Source organism: Loxodonta africana, chromosome 4 (genome assembly GCF_030014295.1).
Source record: "Loxodonta africana isolate mLoxAfr1 chromosome 4, mLoxAfr1.hap2, whole genome shotgun sequence".
Classification (NCBI taxonomy): domain Eukaryota; kingdom Metazoa; phylum Chordata; class Mammalia; order Proboscidea; family Elephantidae; genus Loxodonta; species Loxodonta africana.
The window spans coordinates 151,017,375-151,037,009 of NC_087345.1; the positions used below are offsets into that span (position 1 = coordinate 151,017,375).

Genomic DNA, 19,635 nt, shown 5'->3' on the forward strand with positions numbered 1-19,635 from the left:
GTCCCCAAACCTTATGTTGGCCCAGGAAAGGAACCATTCCCGAAGACAACTCGTCAGACATGAAAGGGACTGGACAGTGGGTAGGAGAGAGATGCTGATGAAGAGTGAGCTAATTATATCAGGTGGACACTTGAGACTGTGTTGGCATCTCTTGTCTGGAGGGGGGATGGGAGGATAGAGAGAGTTGGAAGCTGGCATAATTGTCACGAAAGGAGAGAATGGAAGGGCTGACTCATTAGGGGGAGGGCAAGTGGGAGTACGGAGTAAGGTGTATATAAACTTACATGTGACAGTCTGACTTGATTTGTAAACGTTCACTTGAAGCTCAATAAAAGTTAATAAAAAAAAAAAAAAAGGTCTGGGAAATGATGTGCTGTAGGATTTCAGAGCCCTGAGGATAGAATGTGGACAGTAAATAGACTATTGATTTATTCACAAGTATCCACTGTCCTCAAAAGCTTATGTGCTAGCTGGAGTTGCAATGAAGAGGAAGTGGAAAAGGGGTAAGAAAGATGGATAAGTGCTCAGAGTGATTCCACATGCCTGAGATAGCCATGGAAGGTTTTGTTAAAACATGACATTTCATGTGGGTCAGGAAAACAATAGGATTTCAAAAGAAGTCAGTGGTATTTCAGAAAAAGGGGACAATGTCAACAAAGATACAGAGTCAGGAAGATATGGCAGAACTTCCAGTGAGAGTTGTCCAATTTGACTCATTAGAATAGAAGAGAAATGTAGAGTCATAATGAGAAGCAAGTCTGAAAAGATAGATTCGGGTTAAAGTATGGAATTCTTTGAAAGACAGGCCAAGGAGCTGGAATTTAATTTGGCAGATAATTGAAAGTTTCTGAACAGAGGAGAGAAATTATTTGACCTGTGCTGCAGACAGATGAAGAAGGTAATGGTGTATAAGATGATTTGGTAGACAATGACCAGAACTGGTGAGGAGGCCTTGTCAGAAACCTAAGTGAGCATTAATGAAGATCTAACTGGGTTTTTTTTTTTTAACTGGGTAGTGCAGTGGAAATAGAAAGAAGTGTCAGAAGAGAAAGAAATTTAGTGGAGCTAGATCTAAACTGAGAATTCCAAAGGGAAGAATACATCTACTCTTCACCTATTGACTATCTCGTGATCTGACATTTTGCATTTAAGATAGTAGTAAAAAATCTACCATCTATTTTGCACATTAACAGCATATGTCTGTCAGCAACAAATGCCAAGGTTCAAGGGAGAGTAACGCTGGCTGTGATGGTTAAGGTGTGTCAACCTGGCTGGGCCATGATTCTCATTGGTTTGGCAGTTCTGTAATGACGTAATTTGGCAGTTTCTGTAATGATGTAATTTGGCAGTTATGTAATGATGAAACTGGCAGTCATATAATGATGCAATTTGGCAGTTGTGTAACGATGTAGTCATCTTGCATTTTGTGATCTGATGTGGTCATCCTCCATTTTCACGTAACAGCAATTTTCACCTGATTACCTGGTCTTTGGAACCTAAGTATATTGATCAGTGAGGAGTGAGTGTAATCAGATTTAGGGACAAGCTAGAGGCATTTGGAGACTGAAACACTGTCCCCATCCCAGAGATGATACTCCGTAAGCAGCAGTCTCAGTCCAGTATCACAAGCTTCCAGTGAGTGACCAAGATTCAAGTCCAGTCTGGCAGATTTCACAGTCCCAAGGATGTTTATTAGTGAGATGAGGCAGCTGTATGGCTTAAAGCATTCTGAGTAAAGATAATTCTGGGAAGCAGTACGAGGGAGTCTAGCCCTGGAAAGAAGGCTGAGAAGATCCAGGTGGGAAGACAGGTTCCAACCTGGTGGCTAGGATTCAAAACTGGGTACTTGAGGAGAAAACAGACACTGGGACCCAGTCAATGGGCCAGTTAAGCAAAATGGGCATCCCTACACACAGTGAATATTAGCTAGAGAGACTGCAATACTGTCTTCTCATCAGCATGCAGGGCTTTGTTCATCCCAGCTCATTGGATAACAGCGAACTGTCTGAAAACAGATGATGTTGGAGAAGGAGCCACCATGAGCCTGGCAGGCTGGATTCTTGTTTATCCTCAGGCGGTGTGAGAACTGGGCCCAAAGGTAATCATTACAGGCAGGGACAAATGTCAAAGGAATAATTTACTTTAAGACCATACACATTTCTCTTAAAACAGGAGATTACACTGAGTTTGTGGCAGATAGGATCATAGTATTGGAAATATAAATGAACTACCAGCTTATTAAACCACTCCTTGATGGTCAGGTCAGACATTACTATTTTACTATGTGTTTTGCATTGCTCAGTTAGGCAGCATGTCTGATTTAGCATCTGGGTGACATCTGGAAGAGTGACTGTTGGAGCATTCATTGTAGACTTTGGAAGACAATTACACAATCAAAAAGAAATCATGGTTAGAAAGAATATCTGTATACTTACCACTTTTAGTGAGAAGGGCAAATTATTACCTTTCTCTTAACTTTGGCTCATGAGTCAATATGATTGTGATCTTCCAACCACCACGTAAAACTCTTTGACTATATTTCCAGCTGCCATAATATTGCCTCAGTAGCACTGTAAGGGTATCTTTAAGCCTTTTCTTCTGTTCAGTGTTTGCATTTATCTCCATTTTCAAAATTGTTTGGTATCCTCCAGTTTTTGCAATTAAAATATATAAATCTAAACAAAATTCCAGACAAACTAGGTATAGTCTTTGAGAATGCTGAACAGTTTGATTAGCCTTGCTTTTTACCATGGACTGCCAAAAGAACAAACAGCTGTCTTGGAAGGACAACCAGAATGCTCATTAGAAGCAAGGATGGTGAGACTTCATCTCACATACTTTGGACATATTATCAGGAGGGCCAGTCCCTGGAAAAAGACATCATGCTTGGTGAAGTAGGGGGTCAAAGAAAAAGAGGAAGACCCTCAACGAGATGGATTGACAGAGTGGCTGCAACAATGGGCTAAAGCATAACAACAATCATGAGGACGGTGCAGAATTGCTATGAGTCAGAACCAACTCAAAGGCACCTGACAACGATACAACAACAAATTTATTTGGGAACTCAGTTAACTGGCTCAACTGATTATTCTATCATGAAGACACAGTCACAGAGAAGGAAGGAACAGAGTGTAATCAAAGAAATTATTTTCTCTTCACAATAACATTGTTAAACACAAGTAATAACAATACCTCATATACCTTATACTGAAATGACAGCTAAATAGGTACCAAATGTGCAAAAACACTAGCGCATTTCTGTAAATTCTGACTCATAGCAACCCTGTAGGACAGGATAGAGCTGCCCCACAAGGTTTCCAAGGAGTGGCTGGTAGATTCGAACTGCCAGTATTTTGGTTAGCAGCCAAGCTCTTAACCACCGTGCCACCGGGGCTCCCCCAAATGTCCTAGAGAGTTAAAAAGTATCATAGGTTTTACCTTTATAAGTAATAGGCTATAGTGCTTCCAAGAGAAATTAAACTAAGAAAGGATCAACATTCTTCTTGAATAGTAGTGCTTCTAAAAGCACTTGGTTCATAACAGTTATTTTTCATTCATGTTCCCTGCCTATTTTAAACCTATTTTTTTCTCAGCTTTAAGAATAAACAAAACAAAATGTAAGCATATGTTATTATTTAGTGTGAAAACACAGAACCTAATCATAGCTAATGAGTATAATAAATGTTATGCTGTACCTCTTCTTGTTTGGTATGTGTTTTATATACAGAAGGTGACATACGATGAATAACTAGGATGCCAAGTTACAGATGGGGCTGTGGAATGTTATTTGACAGCCGATTAAAGTCATCTGTCAGAAATGACGACTTAATCACCATAATAGACTCCAAATTCCTTCATAGAATTCCACCCAGAGTAACCTAATTTTCCTGCAATATTTTATTTTATTTTTTGCCAGGACTAAGTGGTTACATTGCTTGTTTTCCCCCTCTAGTATACCACGATTTTGACAAAAATTTAAATAGTAGCATCATTACAACAACAACAAAAGAATACTGACTTGGAGCCTGATAAGCCAAAAGCAGATATGGAATTCTAGATTTTATATGTTTTTTCTCAATGATTGAATTATTGAAAAAAAAAAAGACAGTTGCCGTCACATCAGCTCAACTCATGGGGACTCCGGGTATGTCAGACTGTGCGCCACAGCGTTTCCAGTGGCTGATTTTTTTTTTTTTTAATTAAGTCACCAGGCCTTCTTTCCGAGCGACCTCTGGGTAGACTCAAACCTCTACCCTTTCAGTTAGCAGCCAAGTGTCTTAACCATTTACACCACCCAGGGACTTCACTGAATTATTAGTATTTATGGGGAAAAAAAGTAGAGTTGAGCAATACTCCCTGTACCAAGAAAGGTGACCAAGAAAGGCCATTCCTTCCAGTATGTTCTCGTAGTTTTTGTATGGGGCCTAGCCTTTTTATCTCTCAAGAAAACTCTTCCACTATTTAAAATAATAATGACAGTGATAACTTCATTGAGAATTTACTGTGCAGTCAGTATTTTAAGCACTTCATATGTATCAGTGGCAATTAAGAAGTAAAACCCACTGCCGTCGAGTCGACTCCAACTCATAGCGACCCTAGAGGACAGAGTAGAACTGCCCCATAGAGTTTCCAAGGAGCGCCTGGATTCAAACTGCCGACCTTGGTTACCAGCCATGGCACTTAACCACTACACCACCAGGGTTTCCCAAGTAATATAGTTTATTTTCACTAGTGAGTTTCTCTTGCTAGAATTTGCCATAGGAAGAAAAACGATAACTTACATTACTCTGTTGTTATCACATTCAAATCGCCCTTTTTTTCTTGGCTCAGATAACTTCTGTTAATATACATGTCAGCAAGTATTGATTTAAAGCTTTCTATTTTTACTTTATGTACCTACTGTGTTAATTTGGTTAATGGTGATGTACAAAGGGCAGTTTGGAATAGGACTGTGACTCAGAAAGTATACATGAATCCGATACACTCTCCTCCCACTGTGGAAAATGTGTCTTTAGAAGGGTAGCTATGTATTCAGTGTTTTCTCTAGAGTTCAAATAAACAGGCATTGTATAATTCAGCCAGTTAACAGAAAGCCAGATACCAGGGCCTTCCAACAATAAGTGGTCCAAACTTTATCCGTCATTTTATGGATTCCAGTGTACTGTTTCTCACTACCAGCTTGTGAATAAACCACAAAATATAGGATTAATTGCCAGTGAATCAAACCCATTATATTCTTCTCATAAAACAATCGATAGCTGATCTTGCTTATCATCAATTTGTCATCAGCATAGGCTTAGACTATTCCAGATAGCTTGCCCTATGAAACAAACCTCAGAGTTCAATTCCGTTTGTGAGTTTTATTTATAAGAACCTGAAATGATTGTAGAGTGTAAACTAACATTGAACTTCTGGTATAGCACATACACAATTCCTTTATAGTCGAATGGCACGTTATCTGGGGCTATATTTCCATGATGTGACTGTAAAATTAAAGCCGTGATTTTTTTTTTAATCCTCACAGCCTTTTGAGCTTTCTCTCCTGCTTTTTCCGTGGAAAAAGCCAGCCAATAATTCTTGTTCTGGGGATAATTAAAAAAAAAATTATATGTGTGAGATATATGCTGTGTACATTCATATATATGTTTCTAATTGGGAAGAAACCTTATATTTAGGCAGTCTCACATGGAAGAGCAAAATTTTGGTAATTTTACAGATTCTTAGAAACCCCAGACTCCCTTGCAGCACAGGTACCTGGGTACACACTAGAAGCAGTGTGGAGTAGAGTTAGAGAGCTTATACTCCAGCCTCAGACATGTCTGAGTGCAAATTCCTGCTCCACTGCTTACCAGCTATGTGACTTGGACAGGTTATTTAACTTAGCTCTCCCTTGGTTGGGACACCGTGGTGGCATAGCGGTTAAGTACTACGGCTGCTAACCAAAAGGTTGGCAGTTTGAATCCGCCAGGCGCTCCTTGGAAACTCTATGGGACAGTTCTACTCTGCCCTGTAGGGTCGCTGTGAGTCGGAGTCGGAGTCGACTCGACGGCACTGGGTTTTTTCTCCCTTGATTTGCCCTTAAGTACCTATCTCATAAGGAGCCCTTGAGGCGCAGTGATTAAGCACTCAGATACTAACACTCAGATTGGCAGTTTGAACCCACCCAGCAGCTCCAGGGAGAAAGATTTGGCAATCTGCTTTCACAAGCGTTGTCGTTATTAAGTGCTGTGGAGTCGATTTTCGACTCATAGCAACTCCACGCGACAGAGTACAACGACCTCGTAGGTTTTTCTAGGCCATAATCTTTATGAGAGCAAATCACCAGGTCTTTCTCCCGTAGAGCCACTGGCTGGGTTCAAACTGCCAACCTTTCAATTAGCAGCCAAACGCCCAACCTCTGTACCACCAGAAAACCCTGGGGTGGTTCTACACTGTCACATGGGGTTGCTGTGGGACAGAATTGACTCAATGGCCCCAATAGCAATCTATCTCATAGGGTCGTTGTGAGAATTAGTTAGCATACAGAAAGAGCCTTCAGCAATGCCTGGCACAGGAAAATTGAGGGTGAAGAGATGTCCTCAGTTTTCTCAGAGGTTACCTAAATTCTCCATTTCATTTAGCAGAAACACCCAGGAGCCCCAAATCTGGTTTTGTCCCAATGATAAAAGCTGGTTTTGACTGATATAACAAATTGTTTTTGTCATCTATATTATAGAGGTATTGTTCCTTTAAAGATACCTAAACAAGTTTATCATAGTGTTTCCAGAAAAAAAAGAAAAATCAGAGAAATCCACGATTCTTTTTTAACACTAAGTTAACATTTCTGAAGCTACCTTTGTTTCTTCCCAATCCCCTTTTTGCAGAGCATAGTACAATAGTGACTGAAATAGGCGACCGTGAAGGGGGTACGGTGGTTAAGCACCTGGCTGTTAACCAAAAGGTTGGTGGTTCAAACGTACCAGCTGCGCCATGGGAGAAAAGACCTGATGACCTTGTTCCTGTAAAGATTACAGCCTAGGAAACCCTATGGGGCAGTTTTGTTCTCTCCTGTAGAGTGGCTATGAGTCAGAATTGCCTTGACAGCACACAACAACAGTGCAGAGATAGGCAAACCTATATAGCTTTGTTGTTCTTAGTTGCCATCAAATTGATTCTAACTCATGGAAACACCATGTGTGCAGAGTAGAGCTGTGCTTCATAGGGCTTTCAAGGCTGTGACCTTCCAGAAGCAGATCGCCAAGCCTGTGTTCTGAGGCACTTTTGGGTGGGTTTGAACCGCCAACCTTTCAGCTAATAATTGAGTGCGCAACCGTTTGAGCCAACCAGGGACTCCATATAGCTTTGGGAGTGCCTTATTGGAGCCCTGGTGGCATAGTGTTTAAGAGCTTGGCTTCTAACCAAAAGGTCGGCAGCGTGAATCCACCGGCCGTTCCTTGGAAACCCTATGGGGCAGTTCTACTCTGTCCTATAGGGTCGCTATGAATCGGAATCAACTCAACAGCAACAGGTTTGGTTTTTTTGTTTTATTATAATTGATCCCTTGACAGTACACACAACTTTTCATTTTAGAGGATGGCATACCTCCAGTTGCTGGCAACTCTTTTGAAGTCTATTTTTTTCCGTTCATAATAATTGTTTTTAGAAAAATTCAGAAAATATAGGTGCTTTTGGTATTTCATAGTCTGTTATACAAACAGGATATGAAGTATGCTGCGTGAATCACTTTTGCATTACCGTAGAGTGGAAGAAAAATGCCAGTCCGTCTTTACTGGCTGGAGTCCTTTAGTTTTCTTATTTGGCGCATAGCCCTCCTATGAATTCACTTCTTTTCCTCCCCTCTTTTTCTGCCTTTAAATATTTTATGGGCGGTAAACTTATGTGCCATCACGGCTACTCTCTCAAGGGGTCAGGATAGGTTTAATAACGAGATGCTTAACAGTGACTCTGTAAAACCCATTTAAGGTTAAAAATAGCATGTTTTATTGAATCTCGTGTTAAAGGTGGCTAACTCATCAATTGGTGATGGCTGGGGTTAAACAGGTTTCAACACGAGTTCTAGTTTTGTTTTTTTTTTCTAGGTGTGAGGAGCTGCCAGGGTCACCTTCCTCTCAACCCATTTCCTTCTCCCAGGTCCTCTGTCATCGACTAGGCCTGTGTTAACATTGGCTACTTAAACGAAGAATCTTCCTTCCTTTTGTTCATCACAAGGCTAAGGCAGAGGGGTTTGGAGAAATCACACTGGGCTCACTATCTAGTGGGTACTCTGGAGGGTGCGGTTAATGAAGGCTGTTGGTGTTCTCTGACCCACCATCATCAACTCTCACTGTAACGTGATGAAACTTGTAATGTAGGGAAGTACAGCTGTTGCCAGAGATATGTACCACTCTCTGTACATAAGTAACCCCCATAGACTTTGAGAAATGGCTTTGCTCCAAAGCTGTGGCCTCATTTTCATTTTCATGACCTACAGTTGGGCTCTTCTGTGAGGTCATGTCAGAGTTCAGCCATTCTGAAGACAGTGGTTGGAAAACTCAGTTCTGAGGAGTGGGGGCAAGGGATCAAATGCTGGTCATTCCTTAGAAGGTAGGCTAACGGGTGGGGCTTTCTACTGCAAGACTTGTATGCTCCAACACTAATAGACAACCTCTTTCCTACCAAGAAGTTGCAACTTGTGCCTGAGTCAAAGAGAATTCACCTGCATATTGTCATTGATATGCATGTGTTTAGTCATGGGGTGCAGAAAGAACAGGGAGATATGGTCCTTATTCTCAAGCAGCTTTACCTCACTGAAAGCCTAATTGGACCCTGAGGAAATTGTACTTCAGTGTACTGCAGTAACACTGTTTTCCTCCAAGTGGCTCCAACTTTGCTTGATGGATGATGTCAGTAATTAACACACAGATGGAACTGAAATTAAACAACTGATTTTTAAGGAACATGCTTAGCTTCATTCCTTCCCCATACCCGCCCCCCACCAAAAAAAAAAAGAGAGAAAGATATGATGCTCTTAAGATGTCCCCTTTTATTATAATGGCTTCATTTGTTTTTAAATAAATAAGAGTAAATAGAGAACAAGAAGTTCACCAGTGTCTTAGTGTAACTTTAAGAGAAATGTTGCTCTATAGTAAAAGGAAGAAAAGTCATGTGCAGTTAAAGGAGCCTTCAAAGAAAAGGATTTAGAAGCCTATCTTCATAGAAATGTAAACTTGATAAGATACATTAAGTTAAATTTACTCGCCTGAACCAGGATCTATTTCCAAAACCATTCTAAAACTTAAATCTTACCGTTTCTCTGGGACAAGCACTCAGCAGAGAGCGTGCCCTGGTATAAGACAACCATAGACCTCCTGTGGTCTTTGAAGCTAACTGTAACCGAGCCAAATTGAACACAAGTCCTAGATTGACTCCGTCTGTTTCATCATGACTCAGGAAAACCGCTTTGTGGATGTCAGAGGCTGGTGTTTATAAAATCACATACTCATCAAACAGTGTAGACAGGTCATGATAATACAGATTACTGAATATTTTTTCAAACACAGCCAGTTTTGTCTGCTTACGAAGATGCAGCCGCAATTTAATTAAGACTTGTCTCTTAGCAGACTCCTTGCAGATTTCGTTGAAGATTGTGTGCTCACTTGCCAGGAGCAACCAATTTCAAGGTCTGACTCTGATAGTCTCCTACAACCGGAGAGTCATTGGACAGGTTGGAGTAATGACTGAATTCTCTGAGCCTTCCCCTATCTGCTGCTGTGACACTGGACCCTCCCTGTGCAGAGCACAGCATGGAGATGCAACCTCAGCCCCATCCAACTCTGGCAGCAAACAAGCCAGTTCCCCGAGTCACAATAGAAGCAGTGCTGAGAAGCAGCCATCCTGAGACCATTGGCCTCATCTTTAGTTGTTGAGAAAGGTGGTGAGGGTTGCCCCCTGGCTGCCAGTCCTGGTTCCTAGGGCAACTTCCGTTTCGTTTTATTAATTTAACTTCAATTCAAGATTGAAAGGACTTGCAGTGTTCTTCTAACTTGACCTTCTCCTACCCATGAATATGTTTCTCACTATGTGTTTTGCTGTGCCCTAGGTATTTTATATTTGGTGAATTGCCCTTTAACAACTTCTGTTGTCTCCTCTGTTGGTTAGAATGTCGTCACCATCATTCCTTAGTAATAATATTGTCTTAGTTACCTAGTGCTGCTGTAACAGAAATACCACAGATGGATGGCTTTAACAAACCCCTGGCACTGGTGAACAGCAGCCCCATACTCAAGAATCAAGTTGGTGAAGATCTGATTCTCTTAAACCTTGATGCTACCTTTTGAAACCAGTGTAGCCCTGCTTCAGGTGCTCCTTCAGACGGTTCTGCTGATCTCTGAGCTGCCCCAGCGATGGTCCTTTTCTTTTCTTGGAGGACAACAGATATAGCTCCTTTGTAGTGTTTCCTGGCTATAGGATTCCAAGAGGCAGACAGCCTTCTTTCCTTTCGTTCTTTGTCTGTCCCCTTCAGTCTAAGTTGATGGGTTTTCTGCTGTGGTAGTTGGTTAGATCCATCAGTCACAGGCTTAATCTCTTTAGCAAAAGATTGTGTAGCCATGTCCTTGGTGAAAACTCAAGGACACGTGCCCTTAGTTTGTACAACAGAATTTTCCAAATCTTGAAGTTTTGTTTTCATTTTGCATAGTCATTTTTATGTCCATCTCTTTCCTCTTGCATTTCACTATAAGTGGCGAGGAGAAACCACACGACCCCTTTAAGATCTTGTTTAGAAGTCTCAGCTAAATATCCAAGTTCATCACTTACAAGTTCTACCTTCCACCAAATGTTTGAACATAATTCAGACAAGTTCCTTGCAGTCGCGTAAAAAGCATTGCACTTTCTCCATTGACCAGTCACACGTTCATCATTTTCTTTTAAAGCCTTACCAAAGGCACATTTAATATCCACATTTCTAGCACCATTCTGTTGCTGGCGCCAAATGTATTCTGTAAGAAGAAAGAGATTTTCTGCGTAGCTCTCTTCACTCCCTTCTGAGCCCTCACCAGAATTGCCTTTGATGTCCATAATTCTACCAACAGTCTCTTCAGGGCCATCTAGGCTTTTTCTGTTAGACACCAAAAACTCTTCCAGTCTCTACCCATTACCCAATTCCAAAACCACTTCCCCATTGAAGGTATTTGTTAGAGTAGCACCACCACTTCTTTGATACCAAATTCTATCTTAGTTAGTTGCTATAACAGAAGTACCACAAATAGGTGGCTTTAACAAACATTTATTTCCTCACATTTTAGGAGACTAGGGCGCTGACTCTAGGGGAAGGTCCTTGTCTCTTCAGTTTCTGTTTCCTGGTTCCTTGTGGGTCTCCATGTGGCTTGAAATCTATCTTCCCCGTCTCTGCTTGCTTCATCTGTTCCTTTTATATCTTGAGAGAGAGTAACTAAAGACACACTCTATACTAATCCTACCTCATTAACATAGCAAAGACAGCCCATTCCCAAAGGGGATTATAACCATAGGCCTAGAGGTTAGAATTTACAACATGTTTTGGGGGGGACACAGCTCAATCCATAACAAATAGAACCTATTTTTTCTTACACTGTGCCTTTGAATGCATACATTGTTCACTTCCCTGAAATGTGCTTCACCTATCTCTTGGTTAACATTAGGATTTCTTCAGGACTCAACTCAAACAGAGCTTCATCTGAGAAACTTTCAGATTGTTCTTCCTTTGTCTGCGTTGAGTACCCCTCATCTGCCCTCCCATGCTGCATGTCTTAGTGTGGCAGGTACCATACTGTAGGAAGTGGTTGGTGTATCTGTTTGTCTCTATCACCACACTGCAGACCCTATCATGACAAGAACACTTTTTCAGCCTTTTAGTCCCAACCTCTAACATAGAAAACTAACATAGTGTCTAGTAAAAGCAGAAATAAAAGAATGACTGAGTAGTCATAGAGTCATACCAGGTCAGATCTTTGAAACCATTTCCTGCTATAGGGAGAAAAAGAGAAAAAACCCCTTTATTATAACGTGAGACTTTAAACCAGAATGCCTGCTCCTTTGCAATAACACCCTACTTCACTGAACAAATCTCCAAAACTTCTTGGAGTCACGAAATTTTGAGAAAGTGAGACAAAATTATGGTAACAACTCCTCCAAACCATTTTTTTGTCTTCCTTGACGTTTATACCCTGTATGTGATCACAGATTTGTAACTCAGATGAACTGTTCGTGATAACGAGCCATTCTTAATAATACAGAACTGGTTGAACACCTTGCTCCAAGAAGGTCATAGTGCTTTACATACATTATCTAAATTGTCTTCAGAACACGCCTGAAGGAGGGTGAACACCCATTCAGAATTCACCAAGGTCTGACAGTCCAGATATCTGTGAAGTTGATTTTCCCAAGAGAGACCAAAACAAAGTTCAAGTCTGTAGTGGCAGTAACTGCTTCATTACTACCACTGTTACGTTCCTGAGCCTCCTGGGTAGTCCAGGTCAGAAACTGAGCTAATTCTCCCAGCAGCTGCAAGGAAGCCAAGGGTCAAGTCTTAGTGTAATACTAGTCATAAAGTTACATAAAATAAGTGTTATGGGAGTTCAGAGGCAGAAAAGATTACTTTCACCTAAGAGGGTTTTTTAGGAACCTTCAAGGGAGTGTTTTTCTGGCTCCTCCAATGAATAAAGCCTGCAGTTCTTCATCGTAGACGCATATGTCCAAGTCCCATGTTGGGCATTTTGTGGAGAAGCGGTGTGGTACAGGGGAACCAGCACTGGAGTAAGAGTGAGATTAGATTTCAGATCCCAACACTCACTAACCACCTGGGTGTCCTTAGTGAAGTCGTTTATCCCCCTTAGACTTATAAATTGAGAGCATTGAACTAAATGATTGCCAAGTCCATTTGTAGTTTTTGAGGAGCCCTAGTAGCACAGTGGTTAAAGTTCTCAGTTACTAACCAAAAGGTCAGCAGTTCGAACCCACCAGCCACTCCACGGGAGATAGCTGTGTCAGTCTACTTCCGTAAAGATTTATAGCCTTGGAAACTCTATGGAGCAATTCTACTCGGTCTTATAGGGTCACTATAAGTCAGAATCTACTCGATACAGCATTGTGTTTGGTTTTTAGGTTTACAGGTTTCAAGTAGAGTGATTCTGCCCTTGCAGCTCCCAGATTTCCTCCTCCACTCCTCGATGCACTCGACAGACTAATCTGAACTCTCATAGCGCTCTGTCTCTGCTCCTTTTATCCTATTTGTCACCCTTCCTTCAATTATGTTTATTTTTGTATGTGCATGTCAGCCACCGTGAGGGCTTGTAAGCTCCCTGAGGGCAGAGTCATATTCATTTCATCTTTGTGTCTCAGACATAATATAGGTGCAATTATCTCCTCTGTCCTGTATCTTCATTTGCTTCTATTTCTGCCTGTGCTTCTCTGGCTGCCCTTTATTCTCTCCTTCTGAGGCTCCTCTTTCTTGATATTCTTCATGATCTGGCCTTGGCTCTCGGCTCTTTTCACTTATTCCCTTCCTGGACAGTTCCATCCATGCCTAAGCTTCCACCACCACTGCCCAAAGCAGACCCTAGCGGTCTGACCCCTACTCAGAATTTGAGACCCATATTTTCAACTTCTCCTCGCATCCCACAGCCACATCAAGTTCGGCATGTCCAGACCTGAACTCATAGCCTCCCCCAGAACTACTTGCTCGTGTTTTTCCTATTTGAGCAATGATCCCGCAACATATACAGTTGTCCAAGCCAAAGACTGGCAGTCATCCTGGAGCTCCTCCTCTCCCTCATCCCCACAACCACCCAGCTACCGGTGAAGTTTAGACCCTCATCAGTTTCACATGGACTGTTTGCAGTAGCTTAGCTGTTCTCCTTGCCTCCTAGGCCTCCCTTCTATAATCCATCCTCCACATTGTAGCCAAAAATAATTTTTCTAGAATGTAAATTTGATCTTGTTGTCTTTGCTACTGAAAATCTTCTATACCTGTTCGTTGACTCTTTGCTAAACTTTCAGTTCCTTAGCACATAAAATCCTCTGTGCCTTGGACACTGACCACCTTTGCAGTCCCTTCTTCTGCCTTTCCCCATACATCTTCGCCTCCTAGGAGGAGCTGTGCTCTTTCTCACCACTGAATCTTTGCACCGGATATTGCATTTGTTCCTAATCCTACTCCAACCTTCCTCTGCTGGGAAGTCCAATGTGGCCTTTAGGACACAAATCAGATATGGCCTTTGCTGGAAAGCTTTCACTTCCCCACCAGGCAGAATGAAGTGTCTGCTCTCCTGTGTCCCATAACACGTTGTTCTGTCTGTACATAGCACTTACCATGTGGTTCAGGTGGCTGTGTACATGCCAGTCTCCCCATCACACAGTGAGTACCTGAGGGGTGATGAACTGTCTTCACTTGGCCTTTGTACCCCACTTCTTAGCCTAGAGCCTGGCACATAGTAGATATCTCATAAATATTTGCCGAGTGAGTAGATAGATGCATGCAGGGAGGGTACTTTACACAAAGACTCCATCAGTCTTCCTTGTACTTTTTTTTTTTTTTTTTTGGTCGTTGTTCATTACTTGTAAGATAAAGGCCACATTCCTTCAGCCAAGATCAGTAGTTTCCACAGTTTACTTCTGCCTGCTTTTTGGGTGTATATTTCACTCTTTTCTAAAAAGACTGGACTACTTACTGACCCTGAAATATTCCATTCTCATGCTAGTCTCTTCTTTACAAATTGAATATATTAAGGAATGAAATGGAAATACTAGTAGACCCCACATCTCAAGGCCTATGTTCTATGCATAAGAGCATCTTGCCTTTTAGAATAAATGAAATAGCCCTGAATTATTTAGCCTTTTAGCCTTTGACAGTACTCCCTCTTTCCTCTTCCTCTTGTGTTTTGAAGACCCTGGCAGGCGTTAGGTTCACATGGTCCTGACTGCCTGATAATCACTTTCCATCGTTTAAGTGCCAGAGCCAAGTACCATTCCCCTTTCATTTAAATTAGATAAAACCCAGAGCTGTGGCTTGCAAGTGATGGAAGTCCACTGGGGAAATTAAAGGTTCAGGGAAAATGGGACCCATTATAATAAAAGCATTTTGCACAGCCACTGATTCCATCCACCCTGTGGCTTCTGTGCTCCTTGGGGTATGATGAAATATGAAACAAGAGGACTTTTGAAAGGAGTCTGAGGAATTTATTTTAATTGGAAATGGTGGTAGCATTCTGTGCTTGGAGTAAACTCCATGGATCATGCACAGTGGTATGATCAGCATTGTATAAGCAATCATAGAGGATCCAGTCTGCCATGATTCAGCATTTTGACAGCGCTGTTTTGCGTAAGGAGCCCTGGTGGTACAGTGGTTAAAAGTGTGCTTGGCTGCTAACTGACGGGTTGGTAAGCTGCTCGAACTTACCAGCCACTCCACAGGAGAAGGATGTGGCAGTCTGCTTCCATAAAGATTTCAGCCTTGGAAGCCCTGTGGGGAGGTTCTGCTTTGTCCTATAGGGTCGCTATAGGTCGAAATCGACTCGATGACAATGGTTGGGTGTTTCAGGCAGAATCCCTGGCAGCACAGCGATTAAACACTAGGCTGTTAACCAAAAAGTTGGCAGTTGGAACCCACCAGCCCTTCTGTGGGGAAAAAGATGTGGAAGCCTCGTCCTGTAAAGGTTTACAGCCTTGGAAACCATCTGGGACAGTTCTACTCTGTCCTGTAGCATTGTTATGAGTTGGGATCAACTCCACGGCAGTGAGTTTGGTATGGGTTGATGTTTCAGGTTCTTTCTGCCCTTACGTGCGTACTGTTGTAAGGTCCTTGCCTGTCTCCCTCCCTCCCTCCATTCCCTCTTTCCTTCCTTCCATTCTTTCAGTGGCTTTGACAACTAAGTCAACTGCTAGACCTTAAAATTGCTTATTACATAACTATGAGACCTGCAAAAAACCCATGTAGCAGACATACTGAGCAGCTAGAAGGAAAACAAGAATAATCTGTGTTTAAATTTGTATTATTACAGTAAAAGAAACTAACATTTTTTTGTAGCACATCCATGCTTTGTTTGCTATGCATTCTACATGCATTTCTCATGACCCTACTATTTCACAGGTGAGGAAACTGAAGCTCAGAGAAGTTAAGACACTTGCCCAAGGTCATATCCATAGCTATATCCAATGACAGACCCAGGATTAACTATAGGATGGAGGCAGAAACTATGTTGAGTGGCCAGCTTTCGAACTCAAGTCTAACTCCAAAGCCCAAGCTTTTAAACACTGTGTTATAGTGCTCTGTGACTTAAAAAGGGTATATTACTGACCATAAAGCACAGGCTTGCATTGTAATGTAGTTAATCTTAACTAGGAGGAAGGAGTCTTGTTATTATTTACATGTCCTTATAACATCATCAGTGCTCAAGTTTAATAATATCAGAGTTCTAGAGACTGTTCTTACAGTTGTTCAATCTGCCTTTACTTTCTCATTTTTGTATTTTTAGATGCATCATCCCATTCAGATGAAACCTGCAGATAGTGAAAAGTCAAACGGTAGGTGATAACCAACTGTCTCATTTCATAATGTCTGTTTCTTTACATTGAAAAGTCAAGTAGAGGGGAGAGGTGCCAGCCACAGCTGCTTATTCTGTCTAAAAGGCTTAAAGAACTGCTCCAGGAAACTTCCGCTGCGGTTAGCAGCTCTGGAGAAAAACACACTGGCTTGCCTGCCTCATTTATCTCTGGTGTAAAGATCTGTGAAGATGTTACAAGAAGTAGTTTTCTGTGTCCCCTGATTGGAGCTTGCTCTGTGTAGTGACCCTGTGGCATTTAGTTCTTGTTTATCTCCTCCCACAGGGGAACATAGGAAGACCTGGTGGGGAGGAATAACCTCATATTGGGCAGAGAACATGAGCAGGAAAGGAATTGCCCATTAAGAGACAGGAGCCCTGAGACTAGGGCCCCCAGACACCCTTCTAACTCAAGACTTAAAGCCACTCCCGAGTTCACTTTTCAACCAAAGATTAGGCAGACTTATAAGACAAACAATAACACGTGAGGCGCGTGCTTCCTAGATCACTCGAGTATACAAGATCAAATGGACAACACCTGCTCCAGAACAAAGACGAGAAGGCGGAAGGGGACAGGAAAACTGGACTAATGAACACAGTAAACTGGGGTGGAAAGGAAAAGGGAGAAAGCGCTGACACAATTCGGGATTGCAGCCCATGCCATGAACCAATTCATGTATGTGTTTTTGAATGAGAAACTAATTTGCTCTGTAAACTTTCACCTAAATCACACACACAAAAAAAAGAATTAGGCTATATATATTTTTTCCTCTTCCATTTTGTTCCTCTTTGGCATGAAGACTGTCTTATTGTACTCTTCTCTAAATTGTGCCAATGTATTTGCATCAGAATTCATTCAGAATTCAGTCTGCTGATGAAATAAACGTACGCTCAGTGCAAAAATTTGCGTTTTGATGAGGTCCATGAAATAATTGGGATTTGCCTTTCTGGAACAGGTGAGGGTTGATAGCCACATTTCTCGCTCTTTAAGTTTTTGTTGCCATTCATAGAAAACCTTCTGTTTTGTCCCTTTAATTTACTGAAATGTATGTTAAAGGAATCTTCTACCTTCCTAGACTGCAAAGCTTCTCCGTCCCACAAGACTGACATAATCAGCACTGTTTCCTTCCAACAGGCAGTTTTGCACCTCATTAATTAGTAATCAGGGCAGAAGCCATGCACTTAGAGATCTGCATATCTGCAAATGTAAATTATGATTGGGCCCTAAATCTCTCCACACGGTATTTTTTGCTAATTGTAGCGCATCCCATTTTCTGGCTTCTCCACAGACTAGAAAGTTTTGAAGAAAATTGCAAATCACATTGAGGCACTGTTAGCACTTGATTTGTCAGTGCTTCGCCATATTGGAGAGTAGACTTTGGGCTTTACCCACCATCTTTTCACAGCCCCATACTTTTCTTAGAGTTCCCTTTTCCTATACTACTTTCATCATATGCGTGAAATTTAGTGTCAGAAGTCCTAAAATCTGCCCTTTGTTGTGGGACCTTGTTCATTTCTTTATTTAACGATGATTCGTTTATTACTTTGTGTCAGGCACGTTGCTAGGTGCTGGGACCACAACAGTGAATTTTAAGAAGAAGAAACAGAAAATACTGCAAAAGACTCTGCCCCTGCCCTCATAGAACTTATATTCAGTCTACTGACTTGTGTCTAATATTCATTTAAATGCTGAACTTTAATCTACTCATTCATCAAATGGGAATAATGGTATCTGCGTTACACAGACTGGCTTTTTGTTTTTGTTTTTTTACACTAAATAAGATGCTTATGAAAGTGTTTTGTAAATGATGGAGCACTTCTAGAAAATGTTGATGGTTGTTATCACCCAGATTTTCCCCTGGCTTATTAGGGCTCTGCATTGAGTGTGTCTACTTATGCAGAAGGCCATTATACCCATTCTGATTTCCTGAGCCCTTTTGCTCCAGAGGTGTACATTTGGGGGTCTGTTTTGTTTCAGGGGAGAGAGGATAGAGGAATCCTGTATTTGTGGGATGAATCTCATCAGTGCGGGTCATCTTGGAGCTTCTGGCCACCAAGAGATAGTCCCTGTCCTTTGGCCCCATATTCTCCCAAACTGTGTCAAGACAAAGGCCATGGAATGAAAGTCTGTGGGAAAGGGTCCATCTTAAACTTCTGAACCGTAGGTTATAGTTATACAATTGTGAGGAATTAGAGAGCTGAATTGAGAATGTTAGACCTGAAAGACCCTAATAATTGAACCATGAAGGGTTCTTCTCTTATATTCTCTACTGTGAAGCTGTAAACGCTGACTAAAGAAATATGTTCCATAGGCTGAGTGCCAGGATGTCTCAGAGTGGTTTGTTGTCCTTGCTGTCCAGTGTCTACTCTGGACACTGAGGGTGGTGTTTGGATCTAGAAGCACAGCAACAGAGTGAAACTACCATGAGTGCACCCAGTTATGCCTGATCTCAAAAGCCAAGCAGGATTGGACACTACAGTTGCTAGGATGAAAAAAATACCTAAAAACATCATATTTAAGCAGACAACAAAGGGTAGCAGTTAAAAGATAGTTTGAGAAACTGCTGGCATCCTTGGACAAGCTACTTATTTTCATGAGCTTTCAGTGTCTTAGCTGGAAGATGGGTCTGCAGTAGTCTGTAATCTTAATTCTTTCTGTAGTGCCTAGCTTACAAGGTTGTTTGAGGATTATGTAAGCTAATATCTGTAAAGAGCTAAGCATAATACTTGGCACCTGGTAAATATTCAATATGTGTGAAGTTACTGTTAAATAATGGTATAACTCCAGCCAACTGAGATAGCTGTCAGGTGCAGTCTGAGCAGCAGAGGCTGGCATGTCCAGACTTAGCCTGTTCATACCAACCCAGAAGTCTGTACATATGAATGAAAACTACAAATCTAGTTGGGCCCGTTCTCCTTTTGCTTTGTAGACTGACTTTCGTTTCCTGAGTTTCCAGTAGGAAAAGTCAAAAAATATAAATGGACTGAAAACAGCTCAAATGCACCTTACCTTGCATAGACATGCACAGGTCTCAAGGTTCTCTTTGGACCTGATTGAAGAATCAGGAGAAATGTGTAATTT

At 41.6% G+C, this 19,635-nt stretch overlaps 1 protein-coding gene across 7 annotated transcripts in view; it reads left to right on the plus strand.

The window, feature by feature from the left end:
• CELF2 (CUGBP Elav-like family member 2) overlaps positions 1 to 19,635 on the plus strand; it is a 362,155-nt gene that overhangs the window by 246,344 nt on the left and 96,176 nt on the right. For all 7 annotated transcript variants that reach the window (XM_064284844.1, XM_064284846.1, XM_064284847.1 and 4 more), the window contains exon 4: positions 16,488 to 16,536. In XM_064284844.1, the coding sequence (XP_064140914.1) occupies positions 16,488 to 16,536 (49 nt within the window). The remainder of the gene's footprint in view (positions 1 to 16,487; positions 16,537 to 19,635) is intronic.